Raw genomic sequence first — 21128 nt, 5'->3', positions numbered from 1 at the left:
AGGTGTCCATGAGTTGGCCCTTCAGCAGTGTACAGATTGGTGCGCCAAACAACCAATGCCCCCCACCCCCTTCTCTGCTAGTTTGATGGTGATGTTGGGGTTGGAGTGGAGGGAGTGGCAGGCTGTGTTTTGCAAGGATGAGAAGTCAGAGTGGGTGAGGGAGTGGACAGGTTGAGGTGGTCAATGTCACAGTGGCAGTTGGAGATAAAAAGATTCATGGTGGGTAACAGACCAGCATGGGGTGTCCAAGTAGATGGAGTATGCTGGAGACGTAAGAAGGGGTACTCAGAGGGTGGGTGGGAGTCCCGATGGAAAAAGTAAGCATGGAGGCGAAGGCGGAAGAAAACTTTGATGTCACAATGCATATGGAATTTGTTGACCAAGGAGTGCAGTGGGATAAACGTGAGACCTTTACGGAAGACTGATTGTTCATCCTCAGTGAGGGGGAGGCCTGGGGGTTGGTAAAAACTTCAGCAGGGTTGGGGGCCGGTAGTGGAAGACCAATCGTCTCCACCTGCTCCTGCCCCACCAAACTTATCTGCTCCTGTCTTGACATTGTCCTGTTCCCCTTGGTCCAGTGCCTCCCCACATAAATTTGGGACACCACCCATAACCTCCACCTCCTCCAGGATTTTTGTTTCCCCAGTTCCCAATGTCTCATCTTCATCATGGACATCCAGTCCCTATACATGTCCATCCACCATGGCGAAGGCCTCCAAGCTCTCTGTTTCTTCCTCTCCCGCTGACCCAACCAGTACCCCTCCACCAACACACTAATTCGATTGGCTGAACTGGTCCTCACCCTCAACAACTTCTCATTCGAATCCTCCAACTTCCTTCAGACCCCAAAGGGGTAGTAATGGGCTCCTCCATGGGCCCCAGCTATGCCTGCTTCTTCATAGGATACATGAACAGTCCATCTTCCGCAGTTACACTGACACCATCCCCCACCTTTTCCGGTGCTATATTGATGGCTGTATTGGCGTCACCTCATGCTCCCACAAGGAGGTTGGTCAAAACGTGGCCACAACAACCACAGCACATGCCAAACACAGGACAGCCAGAGAATTTCTAGAAACGTGGCACTTACCCACAGACTTTATCAACAAGCACATAGCCCAAGACCCAATATATCTGCCACTACAATGAACAACTTGAACCAGCAACTGGAAGTAGCAGAAACAGAACAAAATAAATTCCAGAAAAAACAGTGCAGTGGCGCTTCACAGGAGGCTCGAAAGCACCTAGACAGGGGACGAAACGTCTGCAAATTAACTTCCCAGTTCGGCGAACATACCTATATCTGCAGCTATCGGCACCAGAGCTACAAATCTTTGCACAGACCTTGAATGGCATAGAAATAGGTGAATCCATACATGGAAAGAAGAAATGCATTACTCTGTATTTATCCATAATTCATCCAAAAACAGATGTACAGTAAACTTAAAACAAAAAATGTAAAATGTATTGTTTCACTGAGTTCAACTTACAAATAACGCAACCCAAAATACCCCAATTTACTAATGCCAGGTACACACCAACATCCACCGCATCTTATTAGAATAAGTCCAAATACAAATCAATGTGAATCAATGTAAACGGTGAGGCCTTGAAGAACCATTAAACTCACAACAGTACATTTCTTCTTTGAAACTCGAAAGTTAAATTTTAACACATTTAACCATCATTTAAGCAAATATGTTTAAGATCTTGTAATCAGGGAAAAATTTCAACTTTAATGTGATTTGTACATGTGCCATAAAATAACAAAATAATCAGTGAAGGAACAAGCCTCAGAAAGGAGAATTATGTGTTTTCAAAGTGACCAATGTTTCACATTGTATCTGAAGATATGATTTCCCTTCAACAACTGCAACACCCCAAATATGTGCAATTGATGTGTACTTATGTTTTAGGATCAATGCATTTCACGTCATATTCTTCCTTACCTGCTTTTTAATTCAGTCCAACCACTCAACTATTAAAGCATGCAATCTAATGATAGTGACAAATGAGAATATAAGTTCATTAACTATCCAAAATGTATATCAAAAAATATTAAAATAAGAAATTTTACACTATGTAACTCTATAATTTGGAAAACCAATTTAAGTACATTTCAGAAAATAACAAATATGTGAACCTGATTACCAAAATAATATAATAATGAAAAACATTATTTCAGAATAAATTCAATTATTGCATATCACCTTCAATCATTTTTGTGAACCATTGTGCATCTTTGGGACCCAAGACACATGATACTCCATATTGTTTAGATATTTGGAGTGTTAAGTTATGCTACAACATGAATAGTCAATTGATAAATACAGTACTTATTAAGCAATTTATATTGCTAAATGCCAGATCTGATTGCTCTCTGTGTCAAGTTAGAAGATCAGGCACTTCAATAGCAGAGATTTCAATTGATCTTAAGGCTTTTATGCAAAGAGAGGAACAGTCTGTCAGATTTCCTGCTCTGTTAGAATATGCCCCCACAGGAGCATCAGATGACCACAAGATTTGATTCACTTGTTGTAATACCTCAGCAAAGTCTGATACCCCAGATCTAACCTCTCCCTTAATCAGGGAGATCTAGTACAGCTACAACACTGGCATCAACCTAACAAGGTGGAAAGTACATCCTTTCCACAAAAACAAGACAAATCAAAGTCAAAACATGTGCTGGAAAAGCACAGCAAGTCAGGCAGCATCTGCAATCCTCACTTTCTACAAATCAAAGTCAGCCAATTATTGCCTCATCAGTCTACTCTTAATCATCAGCAAAGCAATGGAGGTTGTCATCAATGATTCTATCAAGTGGCTCATATTAAACCATTCACTGATGCTTGATTTAGGTTCCATCAGACATATGCAGCATTTGATCTTGTTACAGCCTTGGTCAAAATATTTATAAAGGAGTTGAACTCCAGAAGTGAGGTGAGAGTGGCTGTTGTTGACATCAAGGCATTTGACTGAGTATGGCATCAAGGCTCCCGAGCAAAACTGCAGACACAGAAATAAGAAAGAAAACTTTCCATTGGTTTGAGTTATACCTAGCATAAAGGAATGTTGTGGCAGTCATTGGAGGTCAATCATCTCAGCCATAGGGCATCACTGTATGAATTCCTCAGAGTAATATTATTGGCCCAACCACCTTCAGCTACTTCATCAATGACATTCCCTCCATCATAAAGTCAAAGGGGGAAAGTTCATTAATGATTACACAATGTTAAGCACCCTTCAGAACTCCACAAATATTGAAGCAGTCTGTATTCATTATGCAACTAAACCTGTACGATATCCAGGTGTGGGCTGGCAAGTGGTTAGTAACATTCATGCCATATAAGTAGTGATCTTCTACAACAAAAGAGAAACCAACCATCACTCTTGATCTCAATCATATTACTGCCATTGAATGCCCTACTGTCAACTTCTTTGGGGCCACCATTGTCCAATAAAAGAACTGGGACCAGCCATATAAATTTTGATTCAAAAAACGGATCAGAGGCTAGAAATTTTGTGGCAATTGTAGTAGAATATTCTCTACTTGCCTGGAAGCTTCAACAAAATTCAAGAAGCTTCACACCATCCAGGGTAAAGCCATCAGTTTGATTGGCACCACGTCCACCTCTTCAAGGTTCACTCCCTTCGCCACTGATGCACAGTGGCAGTTGTGTTACCATCTACAAGACGTAATGCAGTAAGTCACCAAACGTCCTTAGACAGCATCTTCAAAACCTGTGACTTCTACTACCTAGAAAGTCAAGGTGAAAACAGATCCATGGCAAATTCATCTTCTGCATGTTCCTTCCAAGTTACACTTTGTCCTAACTTGGGATTACATTCCTATTCCTTAACTCTCACTGGGTTAGCATCCTGAAATTTCCTTCTTAACAGCACTGCGGATTGTCCCATTACCTTAAGTACTACAGATGTTCAAGAAGGCCACTCACTACTGTGATGATGCTGCTCCTTTAACAAAGTTATGTTTTTTTTTTCAAAAGGGGTTGTAAAAGGCACAGGTTCTGATTTGTCTGGGATAAGGCCACTTTGATTATGGCTAACAGATACTGCCTCAGGCAACAACCAGGGAAAAGTCTTTTAGGGTTTATTTTGAAAACACTTGTATAATGAAGGGGGTGGACAGTTCTCCCAGTTCAGGGATGTTTCCAGTTTGGTTTAGTTCTAGCTATGACCCCCAAGAAGCTGCTGGTAACAAAATGTGGTTCCTGGAATATCCACTGGAATTCCATCACTCCTGGAATATCCACCCTACACCTGATAAAACAACTAGAAAAGTTAGAGTCTGGGCTACCTTCTTGAAATGTTTTGAGGGGGTCTGGCCTGGTCCATAACAGTACCATCTTCTCCAAGGCAATCAGTGATAGGCAATAAATGCAGGCTATTTCCACATCCCATGAATTAATAAAACACATTTTATTATCCCCAACAACTATTCCACCTGTCTGTTTGTCATCTCCATATTTTACTTTCAGTCTTGGTTTTTCTGGACAGCTGAAGGGTATGAGAGACAGGTGAGGTAGGGGTTGTAAGAGACACAGAAGTAGAAGCACAAAGTCTTATCATGTCTTTCCCTGGCCTTGGGTGGAATGTATCCCATTGGCAAAACAACTTTTTGTTCCAGAACTAATGTCAGTGTCCTGTTAAAATGGACCCCTCATTCCTATATTCTCCTAATCAGTCAGTTCCAAAGCTAGTTTATATGTAGCTGGTTCAATAAAATTAGAGATTATCCTGGAGGTCCTGCTTTTTAAATTAGAACATAATACTTTCAGGAGGACTTCCTTCTATGTCAATTGTTCCGACATGGACAATGAGAAATTAGTTTAATCCCTCCCTATGTTCCTTGCTAATCAATGTAAGACAGTCTTTACCGTAGGTGTGAGAAGGCTACACATCCTTTGGGATTCTCATTCTTGGCTTGAGGAGAGTTTTCACTCCACAAACTATGGATTCCCCTATCACTTTCACTTATCTGTTCTTCTACCCCACTGGAAAGCTTCCTAAGACCACAGGGTTGAATTTTATGGGTGAATAATTACTGGGATGACAGGTGTGTGGACCTGTGCATTGGCTTACTATGTTATCTGCCGTGTTCTTGTCGATAGCTGGCCCCCAACTTTCCTGCCATGCTTTTGACTTGGCTACATGTCTATGGCTCAGTTGAGGCCCTTCAGGGAATCAATGCCAACTAAAGGCTTCAGCCTCCACCACTGCATTTTAATGTGCCCAATATGTAGCCTGGCAGATTGAACCCTGCAAACTACTAGTCAGTGAAAGGTGGAATACCCCCTTCCCAAGTCTGCAGTATCAATTCAAGGGCACCTTCCTATCGTTCCAGCTGATTGATCAAAACTAGTTGGCCAATTTAAAAAGCACTGTAAAATGTTTTGACAAATGATTTTTAGCATGAGAAAATTAAAACCAAGTGCTTATATTTTCATTTAATGATGTCACATGATACTTCCAAGACATTTTTAACTTTTCAATTTGTGTTTGAAAACAAATACAAAATGTTTACCAAGGCATTGTACTTTTTAGTTGCAATATGCAAAAGGATGCAACATCCATACTGCTTAAGCTCGAGCTGAGATAAGTAGACATTTTCAAACATAATAATTTATCCTTTTGTCAACCAATTATTTTTCAGGAGGAAAGATACTGGCCTTCTTGCCTATAAAAGTCATCTGCCTGTAAGCCAGGTATTGGTTGGAGACACGAGCCGTTCAGGATCTGAAGCAAGACTTGCAGTTGGTCCGTTGCGGTGCCAAGGAGACAGTAAGTAATTTTTATTCTGTGGTAGACAAGTTTCATTTGAACTTTTGACGAACTGTGGGAAATATACCAATGTATTTGCATTTAGACAAATGATATGAGTCCAAACCTGCTATTGAGGCTGAAGTAATTTTTCATTTTGAGCAGAAGAAATCTCTTTTCTTAAAAAAAATGTACAAATGAGCATTGTAGCAACCTACAACAAGCAAATTAAAAATGATCGCTTATGAAAGCTATTAATTGATAATAATTTACACAGCAAGGCTGAAAACAATAATTATATAAGATGTATATTAAATCTGTGACTCACTGTAAATAAGGTGATAATTGTAACCTGGACAAAGGAATCTTTTGCCAAATTTAGGAAAGATCTAATCTAGTGACCAGTCAAATGAGGAGACAATTATTAAAATGCGTATTGTACATTATCAATGTCTCCTCTTTTAGTAATAATAAGTTAAATTTATATTGCACCAAAAGAATCTTGTAGTGGGATGGAGGCTGGATGGCAGTTGGTAAGGAGGAAAAACACAGACTCAAAGGAGCAAATGGATGTAGGTTACAGGGAGCTCATCAAAGGTAAGTTCCAAAAGCAATGCTTCAAGGAAATTTTTAACAAAAGGTATTATTAAAACAAAATTAAAACTTAAAGCTACCTCAAAACTTTGAATGGGAAAGCTAAATGCAAAGTGAACATCCTGCAAAGTTTAAAGTCTTAGAGTAAAAGGAACAAAGGAAGTGAGGGGATTGTCTTCTTTGGGAGTATAATAAAGTCCTTTGGGTCAGAATCCCAAGATGGTACCTTACCCAAGCATCTTAACCCAGCTTGTAAAATCTCACTACCTCTGCACCCCCATCTTGCTACGGTCCCCAGTTCCTCTCTGACCAAATTTTCTGGACTTGCCTTAATGTCTCTCCCTTCTTCGTGGGACTTACTGAAACCCCAGTGATGACCAAAACTTGCTCCTGGCAGAGTTGGGACTTCTCAGTTGCTGGCTAATCAAATTGATCAGCAGTTCTCAAGGGCAAGAGATCCTGTGCCTGGGGTAGAAGTCCCTCCCCCAAGAATGGCCCCAGCACATAATCATAAAATCCACCTCATTAGTCACAGAAAATAATGAAAGTTGTAAGGGCTAGTTCAACAGGTGAATATGATTTAGAATTGAATAGATGCAGAAGAAAGAGTTCTAGACAAATTGAAGCTTTTGCAGATGAACATGAAGAGGTTGACATCACTTGGTCCGTGCAATTATCTAGAATGGTTTTCATTTTTTGTGGGTTTTGGAGGGGAAATTTCCAGAGTATTTACTTCCTGATGTACCTTGCTTTTTGCTCTTTCAGATGGCTCTGTGGGTGGGGAAAAGAAGTGTCTCAACATGTCTCCAACCATCATGGTATAGACTAGTTAGCGTCATCCTATTAATTTTGCATGTTTATGATTAGCACTTGGAGCATATTGAAACATGGACAAGAGTGGGGTTGTGTTGGAGGTCAAATCAGTGGTCTTGCTGATGCACTGGTATTTCATAATCACAGTACAGCATCACAGTGTAATGCAGGCTTAGAAGAAATATAAATACAAATCAATCCCTAACTTGAACCAACTGAAACATGTGCTAGCCACTCCATTGACACAAATATAATATAAATAATAATAACATTTTTCCCTAAGAACAAAATGGCATTGTTCCAATTTCTTAAATAATGTGTAATTTGCACTGGTTAAAATCAAATTGGTTCAGATTGAATTAATTCAAATTCAAAATTCTCTTGTTTTCCATGTTATTTAATGGCAATGAAAATTACAGCCCACCTACAGTCAATAAAGTACATAAATTGCCCTTTTATAATTCCTATCTAATAACTCACAATAAGTCCCCTAAAAGGTCACCACACAGTTATGTTGTCTGGAGACCATAATGAAGCCTGTGCTGCTGCCAAACAGCAAGTCAACATTGTAGAAAATGCTAATGCAGGTTGTTGATGTCAGAATTTGAACACCTTATTTGATTAATTGCATAGAGAAGGCTTGGAAAGAAACCATTCCTGTGTGCAGCTTTCCTGAGTGTTGGTATATTGCCATTGTCGCTTTATGTGGACTGAATTATTAGCACAATTGGTGCTTCAGAAAGCTAACAGCTGGTCACATAAAGCAAACTTGTTTTCCTCAAACTGTACCTTGATACTACCATTTTAAAATTTAACAGAGAGGAAATATTTTAATAAAATGAGCAATAAAAATAAGATGTTAATTGTTTTACATAAACACGTGCACACAATCATTTATACACATATTATGACATAGACTAACACATTTAATTGTGAAGACCAAATCTTTTCTTTATTTTGGAATGTTTAACAAATTGACAAAAAGAACTGTTTCTAACCAAGAAGGAGTTGCTGCAATTTTTGATTGTGTTTACACTGTTAGTCAGTGGGAGAAAATGTTTGAAATCCAACAGCACAGTCTATTTGTTCAGAGAAAGTTTCACACAGAAACAGAATGTTTGGGTCTTAAATATTATTTTATTTTATTCACAGGATAAGTAGGATGTTATATTAGTACTTATTAACCCTCCCTAATGGTCAGAAGACAGTTATTGTGTGGAGAGTGTGGTGCTGGAAAAGCACAGCAGGTCAGGCAGCATCTGAGGAGCAGGAGAATCCATGTTTTGGGCAAAGTCCTTCATCAGGATTCCTGATGAAGGGTTTTGCCTGAAATGTCGAATTCCCCTGCTCCTCAGATGCTGCCTGACCTGCTGTGCTTTTCCAGTACCACACTCTCAACTCTGATCTCGAGCATCTGCAGTCCTCACTTTCTCCTAGCTATTGGTGCGGATCTGAAGTTATATATGTTAGTTTCCTTCCCAAAAATGCACTACTTAACCAGATGAATTCTCCCAACAATGGTTATCATTAGACTTTTAAATCCAGACACGTATTGAATTCAAATGGCTTTAACAGCCATGGCAGGATTTGAACCCCTGACATTATCTGGGTATCTGAATTGAGAATCTAGTGATAATACCATTAAGCCATGATCGTCCCCTGCATGGTTGGGGAGGCCAGGAGTTATCAGCATGACAACAAATCTCTGATTTGGTCCTGGAAACATATTTGCCTTGTGTGTGAACAATACAAGGCAGAAGGTCTCCAGACAGCAAGAGAGAGCATCTCTCTTTTTTTTCACTTTCTGCAATGAAGTAATGAAATGGAATGAAATGTTCCTTCCAAAATGAACTCCTTCACATTTCCCAACAGTCGACTTGTTTTGTCAACTTTTTATCCAGTCAGGTAACCTATCAATATCTCTGTGTAAACTGATCTCTCGATTCCACATACCTTTCCATCTATTTTTATGTTGTCTACAGATTTTGCTATAGTACATATGCTTCCTTCCTCTACACAGTAAACATTTACACTCCCAGCAATGATTCCTGTGATACCCCACTGGTTACAGGTTACTAACCTGAAAAAGAACCCTCTATCTCCACTTGCAGCATCCTGCCCATTAGCCAATTCTCAATCCAGTACCATGGGTTCTTGACTTATGACTTAACCTTTTGTGAGGTACCTTGGCAAATGTCTTCTGGGACTGCAAATACAACGATCTACTGGTTCCCCTCTATCCAATCTGGTTGAGGTTTTCTCAAAAAACTCTAATAAATTCATCAACACAATTTCCCTTTCATGAAGCCATGTTTACTATGCTTGATTAGATTACAATTTTACAAATGTGCTACTCTCACTTCCTTAATAATTGATTCCAACATTTTTCTCATCATAGAGGTTAGGCTAATCGGGTTAGTCGTCTCGTGCTTTTTGCCTCCTTCCCTTTCTGAATAGGACTGTCACGTTGGCAGTTTTCCAATCTCTGGTATTTCTCCAGAATCCAAAGAATTTTGGAAAATCTCACCCCATTTATCCACAATCTTGATAGCTACCTCTTTTGAGATATGGTCAGGGTCTTATCTGCCTTTAGCTCCATTAATTTGTCTAATACTAATTCTCCAGTGATCGTGATGGTATTTAATTCCTCCCCTTATTATTCAGTATTAATTGGATGTTCGAAGTAACTTCCAATGTAAAGACTGAAGCAAAATATCCATTTAACTCACTGGCATTTCATTGTTTTTAATAACAATCTCCCCAGATTCATTTTCTCAGGGGTTTATGTTCATTTTGACCTCTCTCTTCCTTTTTATATATTGATAAAAGCTCCTATTTTCAGTTTTTATTTTTCTTGCCAGTTTACCTTTGTAGATTAGCTCAGCTTTTCAACTATGTTTTCCTGATATTTTATCTTTCACCCATAATGTCCATTTTTGTTTGTTTGTCTGTGTCTGCAAGTGTGTAACACGGGTTTGCAAAGGGTTCAGAGTTTCAGCGAGTAGAGTTATCTGTCAATAATTCATATTTTTTTGCTTGCCTGTGTTTATTTTGGTTTGGAATAAATAGTAGTTCATGTTAAGTACAGAAACTTGGTCAGCGTTTTGCATTTGTCTCAATCCATCAGAAAGGTAAATTTGGGACTTTGAGAAATTTAACTGAATCTTTAACTTTTATGATGATCCGAGGTGTAGTAGTCCTTGAGTATCAGTGCACTTTCCCAAGTGGGTCTTGACTATCTCCTGTTGCATTTGCTACTATTAGGTTTCCATTACTATTAGTACGGCAATTCACTTGGAGAATGAAAAAAATATAACTAGGAGGATTTCTTGCAGAGGATTGTGCATGATAGATTTCCAGATTCTGGTAAAAGATATGTCAATACATTCTTCAGCACAATCTTATGTTAATTATGGAAGCTTAAAAACCTGAATAGGCTAATCTTAATAATCTGAGACAATTAACGGTTTCTTTTAAACCTCAGATAATTAATGTTGCATTATTAATCTTGGATTTTTTTTTCAGACATAAGCAAATATTTCTGTGCTCCCTGCTCTGCTGGATCTGAGCTAATGGTTTTGTTTTCATAGTTGAGAAGGATTAATTATCTATGAATACTCTCTTGATCTTTTTCTGTGAACCAGATACAATGTAGATTTAATAGCATGCTTATTTATAATTCATTACAATTTTTAATTAATCGATCAGTTAAATAATTTAACTAAACTTAAAACAGATGTAATAAAGATGAATCATTGTTGAAATGTCAGACACTAATGTTTCCTTAAGGAGTCAGGTTTTTACTGAGAAATGAGGGAAAGGCACAGGATGGTGGTGCAAGACAAAGGTTGAAAGCCAAATAGGTACTCGGTTCTGCAAAATCATGATACTATGGGGTAATTTTATTTGAACTCTCTGGGCATGAAATTGACAGTGTCTTGCAGCATAAAATCAATAGGTTTAAAAAGGATGGTCAACTTGAGCCCGCCAGTTTTTCAACAGGCAGGCTCGGTTAATATTAGATTTCTACCACAGCCACATCTCCTTCCTCAGCACCTGCCTACAGAACCGACTGACCCCGCACGGACTCCGGACTACATTCAGACCAACAAAATTTGGACCCAACCAGGACAACCAGTACCTACAACAAATCCGAAGCCTCCAGCTACAGACCTCCCTCTGGATCCTTCGCTCCACGCTTGCAGCCATGCACCGCTACCTACATTCCCTGCAATTAGATTACAAGTCCACACCGACCCGCCGAAGCGAAACCCACCCATACCCCTACATTTACCCCTTACCTAACACTAGGGGCAATTTAGCATGGCCAATTCACCCGACCCTGCAAAGGACCTCTACTGTTCTTCATCCACAGAAGAATCCATACACTAAACAAACAGTTCTTCCTAGCCATATCGGAAATTAAAGACAGTAAGTACCAAAAACTCTCATGTACTTACCCCCACACTCTGGGTTCCTCAACTGTTCCAGAATCTTCCATCGGCCTCCGAAATCACTCGGGTGCCAGTAACCACGCGGCCGCTGCAGCGCCCGCAGCAGCAACCGCCGGCGCGAACCATGACGTCACTTCCGCCCCCACCGACCTCGCAGCCTCCGCGATCGCCGCCCAGACAACCACCTCCACGATCGCCAGGAAGACCATCGCCAACAGATTCGCGGCCTCCGCGGGGTCCATGGCTATCGGGAATAACACCATTTCTGTTGTCGCCACAGTCACTTCCGCCCCCAGTGACATCACTCACCTGCACAATGACCATGCCGCATGCTCCGCCCCCACGCCGATCTCCATCACCATGCCTAACCCAGCCCCCAAGCCGATCTCCGCCCGCACGCTTAACCCCGCCCCCACGCCGATCTCTTTAGCCTGCTGGACAAACTTTCCTCATTCCTGAAGAAGGGATTATGCCCGAAACGTCGATCCTCCTGTTCCCTGGATGCTGCCTGACCTGCTGCGCTTTTCCAGCAACACATTTTCAGCTCTAATCCCACACTACCCCTGTGCAGGGAGTCATTAATGGGAACAGTATTGAGGGATATTTACTTTCATTTTAAAGGAGTAGAGCGAGCTTTGCATTCAATTTAAAAGGGTCGAGGGAGCTTTACTTTCAGTGTGAAAGAGGAGAGGACTCTGGTTAAGAGATGAATATTTCACATCTGCACAGCGAGGGCTGCTAGAACCTTAACAGCTCTAGAACTCGAGGCATTGGCCACAACCTTGAATAGTTTGAAACTGTCTTTGACAAAAGATCAGTTCTTAATTTGAAGTCTTGGATGGGTAGGTTTTTTGCTAAGTACATGGGTTGGTGAGTGTGATGAAAAGGTGGGTGTTTGGAATCGATCACAGATCAGCCATGATTCTATTGAATACAGAACAGCATTAAGAAGCTGCATGATTCTGGAATCTAACTGAAGACTCAGTGATGTTTTAACACTGACCCAGATTGTCACTCTTCATTTTTTAGATACTGGTGGAGGAAACGCCTCAAGAAGATCCCAGGGCAGCTCTGCTTCCTGCTGAGTCGTGTGTCACTGATGGAGATGGTATTGTGGCCACAAGGAATGGTCTAACTATGGGCTAGCAGCACTTGTATCTCTGAGACACTGCTCTGCTTCTAACTGGACATGATCAGGATTGGATGGGATTCACCTAAACAAGCTACACTAGAGTGAATAAGCCTAACAGGGAAACCATCAAAAAGAGAAACTGCTGGAGAAACTCACCAGGTCTGGCAGCATCTGTGGAGAGAGAGAAAAACAGAATTAACATTTTGAGTCCAGTCATTCTTCTTCACAACAATTAGGATCGGAGGGGACTTATGCCTCCTGCTCCCTATATGTCGCACAGCGAACACAGCGTGGAACTGCAGAGACCCTTTTGTTGCTGGGACTCTAGGTGGGAAAAGTACTGAAGGAGTGAAATTACAATATCATTTGAACAGGAGGGATGGAGCTCTTATAACATTTTAGTGCGGGTATGGGAAGCGAGATGTCACTATTTTAATAACAGAATTTTCTGTCTCGTTTTCTCTATGAGATTATAGATTTCTCAAATATTATTAAACTCAGAGTGCCCATCTATTGATTCAATGTCTTTGATGATCCTTAATTGAATTTGTTCTCAGAATGTGGGCATTGCTGCCCAGGAACACGTTTATTTCACTTACATCATTTCACCAAGAAAGTGATGTTGTACAAGAATGTCTTGATTGGTGGATTCAGAAGGCAAGTAAGAGTCACATAACAGTCCTGCCTGGGCAAGGGCAGCAGCTTCATTTGATTTTATTGGAGGCAGTTTAGAGAAAGTCTATTAGGAAGGACTGTCTTATGAGCAAAGATGAAACCGGCTGGAAATCCATTCACTGGTGTTTAGAAGAATGAGAGATGATCTCATTGAACTATATGGAATTATTAAGGGGCTTGACAGGGTAGATATTGAGATGATGTTTGCCCTCATGGGAAAGCCTAAGACCAGACGGCATATCCTCAGAATAAAGGGGCACCAATTTCAGACTGAGATGAGGAGGAATTTCTTCTCTCAGAGGGTTGAGAGTGTCTGGAACTCCTTACCACAGAGAGCTGTGGGTGCAGAGTCATACAGCACGGAAGCAGACCCTTCCATTCAACTCCTCCATGCCAACAAAATTTCCCAAACTAAACTAATCCTACTTGCCTGTATTTTTCCCTTTAAACCTTTCCTATTCATGTACCTGTCCAAATGTCTTTAATACATTGTAACTGTACCAGCATTGACCATTTTTCTCTGGAAGTTCATTCTATGTATGAACCATCCCGGTTCCAACATAACTTCCCTGATCTTGTTTCTAAGCCTCAGCCAATAAAGTATCCCATATGCCTTCTGATCCATCTTATCTACCTGCACTGCTACCTTTAGTGATCTATGAATGTTGCACACCATGTACCTCTGATCTTCAATATTTGCCAGAGTCCTATTTTCATAGAGTAATCTCGTGTCTTGTTAACTCTTCCCCCTCCCCAAGTGCACTACCTCATACTTTTCCAGGTTGAGTTCTATTTGCCATTGCTTTGCCCAGTCTCATTGATATCCTCCAGTTTACAGCTATCCTCTTTACCATTTACCAATTGACATCTCAGACCTGAACTTGATAATACCTCTTGCATTTAAATCCAAGTCATTACTGTATACCATATGCAGGAAAGACCCCAATGTAAGCCCTGTGGAATCCCTCTGGAAACAGACAACCAATCCCATAAACACCCCTCTACTACTATCATCTGCTTCCTGTCTCTCAGCCAGTTTTGGATCCAATATGCCACTTTGCCCTTATTGAGCAGACTGCCATGAGGGACCTTGTCAAAACTCTTCCTAAAGTTCATGTGCACCACATCAAATGCATTACTCTCATTGACACTCCTTGTTAGCCCACCTCAAAAAGTTTGCTCGAACTCAGCACCACCTTCCTAACCTGCAATCTTCTTCCTGACCTCTCCACCCCCACCACCACTCCCGCCTATCACCCTCACCTTAACCTCCTTCCACCTATCGCATTTCCAACGCCCCTCCCTCAAGTCCCTCCTCCCTACCTTTTATCTTAGCCTGCTGGACACACTTTCCTCATTCCTGAAGAAGGGCTCATGCCTGAAACGTCGACTCTCCTGCTCCTTGGATGCTGCCTGACCTGCTGCGCTTTTCCAGCAACACATTTTCAGCATATCACAAATAAGCACCATTAAACCTCTAGGAGAAAGTGAAGACTGCAGATGCTGGAGATCAGAGTCGAGAGTGTGATGCTGGAAAAGCAGAGCAGGTCAAGCTGCATCTGAGAAGCAGGAGAATCAATGTTTCGGGCAAGAGCCATTCATCAGGAATGAGACCTGTGAGCCAAGAGGATGGAGAGATAAATGGGAGGGGTTTGGGGCTGGGGAACGGTCGCTGATAGTGTGATAGGTAGATGGAGGTGGGGGTAATGGCGACAGGTCGGAGCGGAGTGTGGAGCGGTGAACTCCCTCTGACTTGATTCCTTTATTAAAGTGTGCTGTGTCCCTGTTGAACTAATGTTCTCTTTCCCCTAATTTTGAATTAGTTTATACTTCTCCCAATAGCACCAGAAAACCACCCGTAAAGATGCTGGTCCCCTTCTAGTTCAGGTGTAGTCTCTCTTACTTAACAGGTTCCACCTTCCCCAAAAAATGGTTCCAGTGATCCAGGAATCTAAAAGCCTCCCTCATGCACCAATCCTTGAGCCACACGTTCATCTGCCCTATTTTATTCCTGTACTCGCTCTCACATGGCATCAGACTTAATTGAGATATTACAACATTTCAAAGCCCTGCTTTTTAGTCTACTGCCTAGCTCTTCGAATTGTTGATGCAAAACTTAATTTCACATTCTACCTATATATCATTGGTACCAATGTAAACCATAACCTCTGGCTTAACACCCTTCTCCTTCAGGATGCCCCACAGTGTTCGGCAATATTCCTGACACTGGCACCAGGATGCAACACACTATCCTCGAATGATGTTTGCATTCCCTCGAACTAATGAATCCTCTATCAGTAATACTCCTGCTTTCTTTTTGCTCCCCTCCTGAACAGTCAGGCCACTTGTGGTGCCAGAAGTTTGGTCTGTCTGCACTCCCTTAGGGAGCCAGCACCATCTTTAACTTCCACAATGGAAAACCAATTTATGACCTGGACCCCAGATACAGCTGCACTACCTGCTTGATTTTCTTTGACTACCTGGTGATCACTCACTTCCCTCCTGTGGTGTGACCCCATCTCTCAACATGCAATCCACTTAATCACAGCCTTCAGCCACTGTAGTGTCTTCAGCCACTGCTTGAGCTCCAGAACATGGAGCTCAGGTTTCTGCAGTTGGGAGCACTTCTGTACATGTGGTCATCTCGGATGCCAGTCAGGACCATGTATGACTAGTCTCACATTCTACTCTGCAGACCTCACCAGCTGCCTATCCCTATGGCACTTTATTAGTTGCAGGCTGTTGTCCTGAAAATGCCCTCCTTATCTTAGTTCTCTATCTTCTATTCGTTAGAATAACCTCTATCCATGCTAATATGCTATCACCAACACCATGAGTTATTTCTTTTATTTTCACTAAACCAGCTAAATTAGTGGTACCTTATCAAAAACCTTCTGGAAATCCAAATATTATGTCTTGTTAAAAAATGTCACATGATCAATGGAGATTTTGTTTTAATTTCCTCTATATGGATTTGGCTTTTTAGGACATCAAATTAATCCTGGTTCTAGGTTGTGGCAAAGCTTTTAGAGTTGGTGGTTAAAAAACTGTGTGATAAGTTGTTATACAATATTTCTGAATAGTACCACATTAAAAGTCCAAGCACTTGGCTCTTTTTTGTTTGATTTGGAGCAGAATGAATGGTAAGGAGAAACTGATGATAAGTCCACGAGTTACAGAAAATGTGAGTTGATAATGATGCATAGTTAAAAATCTCACAACACCAGGTGACAGTCCAACAGGTTTATTTGGAAGCACTAGCTTTCGGAGCGCCATTCCTTCTTCAGGGGGTTGTGGATGAGGATCATAAGACACTGAATTTATAGCAAAAGATTATAATGTCATGCAGATAAAATTATATATTTAACAAACCTTGATTATTTAACAAACCTCGCTCAAACCAGTCTGAGTCAAGATTGAGAACCGCTGAAAATGTGTTGCTGGAAAAGCGCAGTAGGTCAGGCAGCATCCAAGGAACAGGAGAATCGACGTTTTGGGCATAAGCATTTCTTCAGGAATCAGGCTTTTTCAGGCTTATGCATCTGCAGCCCTCACTTTCTCTCAAAGATTGAGAACCGGCAGACTCACGTTTAAGGCATTGTCTGATCTGAGATGTCACCTTTTTTGTCTAAAACCTGAACTTATCTTGAGAATGTGATTTACAAGAAGTTCTGGGATTTAATGAACCAAAACCTGTAATCCATTCTAAAAGATGAAAGACTTAACAACAATCGAGGTTTATTAAATAATCAAGATATGTTTAATATGTCATCTTACTTCCATAACTCTGTAAGTTTTTGCTATAAATTCTATGCTTTATGGTCCTATTCCTAACCCCCTGAAGGTGCTGTGAAAGCTAGTGCTTCCAAATAAACCCGTTGGAATATAACATGGTGTTGTGTGATTTTTAACTTTGTCCATCCCAGTCCAACACTGGCTTCTCCAGATAATGATGCAGCAAGGGAAACCCAGGGTCTGCAATCTGTATGAACAAAGCAATTATCTACTTAACCAATTAAACTGAAAGATTACGAAATAAGAAACTCAAGGACTGTAAAGGAACTATAAATTGATATGGGCAAATGTATATTAATTACTGAAAGGGAAATAAAGAGAGTAATGATTGGATTAAGAGAGAGAAAAGAGACAGAAACTTTTAACTTGAAATTTGATATTTTTAAAGTCTCCAACAAAAATTAAAACCTGAAGGAATGGGATTGCACAACCATAGTAGTTAATTTTCAATATCAGAAAGTCTTATTGGCATTATTAAAGGTTACATGACTGAGAATGAGTTCGGCAAGCTTTTCTGTTTTTATTTCCAGTTTCTAGCAGCTGCATTACTCTGCTTTTCTGCTTGAGAGTATAAAGCACAAGAACTAACTTCCTTTGGCAAGCTTATTTTGTAGTTCAGACAGCAACTTCAACATTTAACTGCACACCTGCCCTCTATGTAAAATTGGTGCACCAGTTGTGAATAAAGGATGGAGAGCCTCATTAGCTTCATCTTTAAATTGGAAGGAAAGTCAGTGTAAATGTCACCAGGCATGCTGCAAAGAATTTGTATTTGCTTTATGGACAACCTATAAACGTAATATTACAGACGGCATCCAGCTAACGTTTCAAATATAGTGATTCTCAGATTCAATGCTCTTTTCTGAGATGAAGTATGTCATTGTGGTCAGTAAAGATTTGTTTTGCTGTTTGATAAACACAGATAGAAAAACTAATATCAAGACATGAACTGTGGCTGTGAAATAACTTCTAAATATATGCTGCCATTATCAAATAGCTTTGAAACAATCATACCAGTCAGCTCTACCAAAGATGTTCTGGGATTCAAATTATCAGAGTGAAGCAACTTAGGATGCTGTCAAAATGTACACATCTATCAAACACTGAAAAATTATGACATGTTCACATATATCAAACACTGAAAAAGTATTACATGTTCACATATATCAAACACTGAAAACGAAAATAGAGTCATAGAGTCATAGAGATGTGCATCATGGAAACAGACCCTTAGGTCCAACTTGTCCATGCCGACCAGCTATCCCAACCCAATCCAATCCTGCTTGCCAGCACCCAGCCCATCCCTCCAAACCCTTCCTATTCATCTACCCATTCAAATGCCTCTTAAATGTTGCAATTATACCAGTCTTCACCACTTCCTCTGGCAGCTCATTCCATACACGTATCACTCTCTGCATGAAGAAGTTGCCCCTCAGGTCTCTTTTATATCTTTCCCCTCCCACCCTAAACCTATGCCCTCTAGTTCTGGACTCCCCCACCCCAGGGAAAAGACCTTGTCTATTTATCCTATCCATGCCCTTCATGATTTTATACATCTCTATAAGGTCACCTCTCAGCCCCATCCTATTCAACCTCTCCCTATAGCTCAAATCCTCCTGATTTGAATGTTTCTACTGATTTATCAAATAATAATTTTATAAAATTACACACCCAAATGGCTGAGGTTTCAAAGTTAGTGACTGAATGCTGAAGATGTAACTGGCTTTGCTCTTTTCATTTTTATTCAATAAAGTTTGGAGACTGTTGAAAATCCTCAGAAACCTATCTATCTGAATTGATTATGATTGAAATCATTGTCATATTCCTATAGTTCTTCTTGGAGCCCTGGGATGTTTTATTATGTTAAAGGTACTCTATAAAAATAAGTTGTTGCTTTTTCTGTTTTTAGTTCTGATGGATCAATAATGCTGAAATAATATAAATAGATAAAAATAATTATATTTCTGTTCAGGAAATGTAGGTGTTAAATTAGAAGTAGGGCAATATGAGTGATAATGGCCCAGAAACTACAAGCAGTGACAATAATCATTGGATTGTCATTGCATCTGTAAATTCTCTGAACTGGAGATTACTATGCAGCTTCGGAGAACTCTGTCACAGCAGATCAGAACCAGGCAAGACAGGTCAGGCCTCATTTCTACTGTACAAGCTGCTATAAATATTTTTAAATCAACTTGTTCAGATATGTTATAACACAGCCCTATCGACTAGAAGCTGAATCTTCTGGACCTGAGGTAAGGACACCGCCAAAATGTTACAAGACCCCTAAAGGTTATTGTATGTTAAGTTTACATATCCTGATTCAGTTGAAATGAATGGATGAGTGAATTTGTGAGTCGATGTGGGTAGTTGTGTCAGGTAGATAAGTGGATGGAGGGTGGATGGTTGAGGTAAGTTTGGGACAAAATGGTAGGACAGTGGTGGTTGACGTGAGTGGGTAGGTAAGGGATTGAATGGGACATGGTTAATTTAGTAAATAGCTGAATAGGTAGAGTGTGGTGCATGAGGTGACTAGATAAGTGAATGGGTAGAGTGTAGGTGGAAAGGGTAGGTATATGTGTCAGATGATTAAGTGGATATTGGGTAGGTAGGGGAATTTTGAATAGATGTGTGTGTGGGTGAGGTCAGTAAGTTGATTGGGGATAGGATGGGTAGAAGTAAAGTAGGTGACTGAATGGTAAGAATGGGGGATATTTGGCCAGCCGGGAGGTTAGTCAAGTGATCCATCTGTGTTTGAGAGAGGTCAGGAAGATAGTTGTTGGAATTGGTGGGGAATTGGAGAGGATAGGCATAGGGGTTGTGGCAATTATTGGGAGAGGGGGAGAGTTGCGTGATCACCCAGGAAATAGACTCGGTTTAATTTGTCTAACATGTTCTGAGTAAATATTCATGAATGTACATTGAAACTGGCCCAAATGCCTCATTTAACTCAGAGTTAGAACATTTGGGAAGGGTCACAGCAAGCAGGGGTATCTCCTATTAAAAGTGCAAGTTTCCAGGCAACTTCCATGTATGGCCATGCATTAGCACATTCAGAGTGTCCTGCAATACATCTTCGGTGAAAAGCCCGAATTCAAATGATCTGGGGACCTTGATTTTTTTTTGGCCCTCCCCATAACTCACTTCAGAGTAAGTGTATGGAATTAAATGTATGAAAGGAATATATGTTCTCAATGCAGTCACGAGATTCTGAACTTAGAATTCCTTTAATTTTTTTTGCAGTTGGGAAATGCATTAGCAGTGATTTTTTTTTTCTTCTGCCATCTAACTTTTAACTGCTTTTGACAGACTCATACCAACAACAGATTTTCAGCCTCACATCTACTCATAATTTACCTCCAATATTTCTGACTTTTCAGTAACTGTCCAGAACAGTAAAACATAAAGATACAACAGCCATTGTCGTGGTGTATTTTGACACACCACCAAGCTGTGATAGTTTAATCAAGTGTATGCAGGGAAAGACAGTCCTAGCAGTCTAAGACTAGCACAAGCCACAAGTGTTGATTCCTTGTATGCTTAAGTCATGTGCCCACATAATTACTCAGTTCTGATTTTCTCAACTTCTCAACAGATGTCCCAGCATCAGTTTTCTTAGTGCCTGTGGTTCATGCATCAGGAATTAATTTTTATCTTTTTCCAAGAGGTTTCTTATCCTGCTGATTGTACAGTCTGAGTTGTGCCTTTGTTTCTGTCACCTACTACCTTGCCTGGCTCTTTGCCAGTCTCATTTCTTATCTTGTCTGGAGTACATCTGCTATTCTTCTGCTTTGCTCATTTCTCACGTCTTAGTTCACTAAAGAAACTCTGAAGTGAAACTATTTAACCCATTCACTAACAGATCAAATAAAGAATTTTGGAGA

General features: G+C 40.5%; 1 protein-coding gene across 1 annotated transcript in view; it reads left to right on the top strand.

The window, feature by feature from the left end:
* The window catches only part of LOC122550254 (contactin-associated protein-like 2), a 2198962-nt gene that overhangs the window by 1846853 nt on the left and 330981 nt on the right, over nucleotides 1–21128 (top strand). The window contains exon 15 of the mRNA XM_043691007.1: nucleotides 5675–5802. Within this exon, the coding sequence (XP_043546942.1) occupies nucleotides 5675–5802 (128 nt within the window). The remainder of the gene's footprint in view (nucleotides 1–5674; nucleotides 5803–21128) is intronic.

Source organism: Chiloscyllium plagiosum, chromosome 5 (genome assembly GCF_004010195.1).
Source record: "Chiloscyllium plagiosum isolate BGI_BamShark_2017 chromosome 5, ASM401019v2, whole genome shotgun sequence".
Lineage (NCBI taxonomy): Eukaryota > Metazoa > Chordata > Chondrichthyes > Orectolobiformes > Hemiscylliidae > Chiloscyllium > Chiloscyllium plagiosum.
This window is presented reverse-complemented; position numbering and strand designations above follow the sequence as displayed.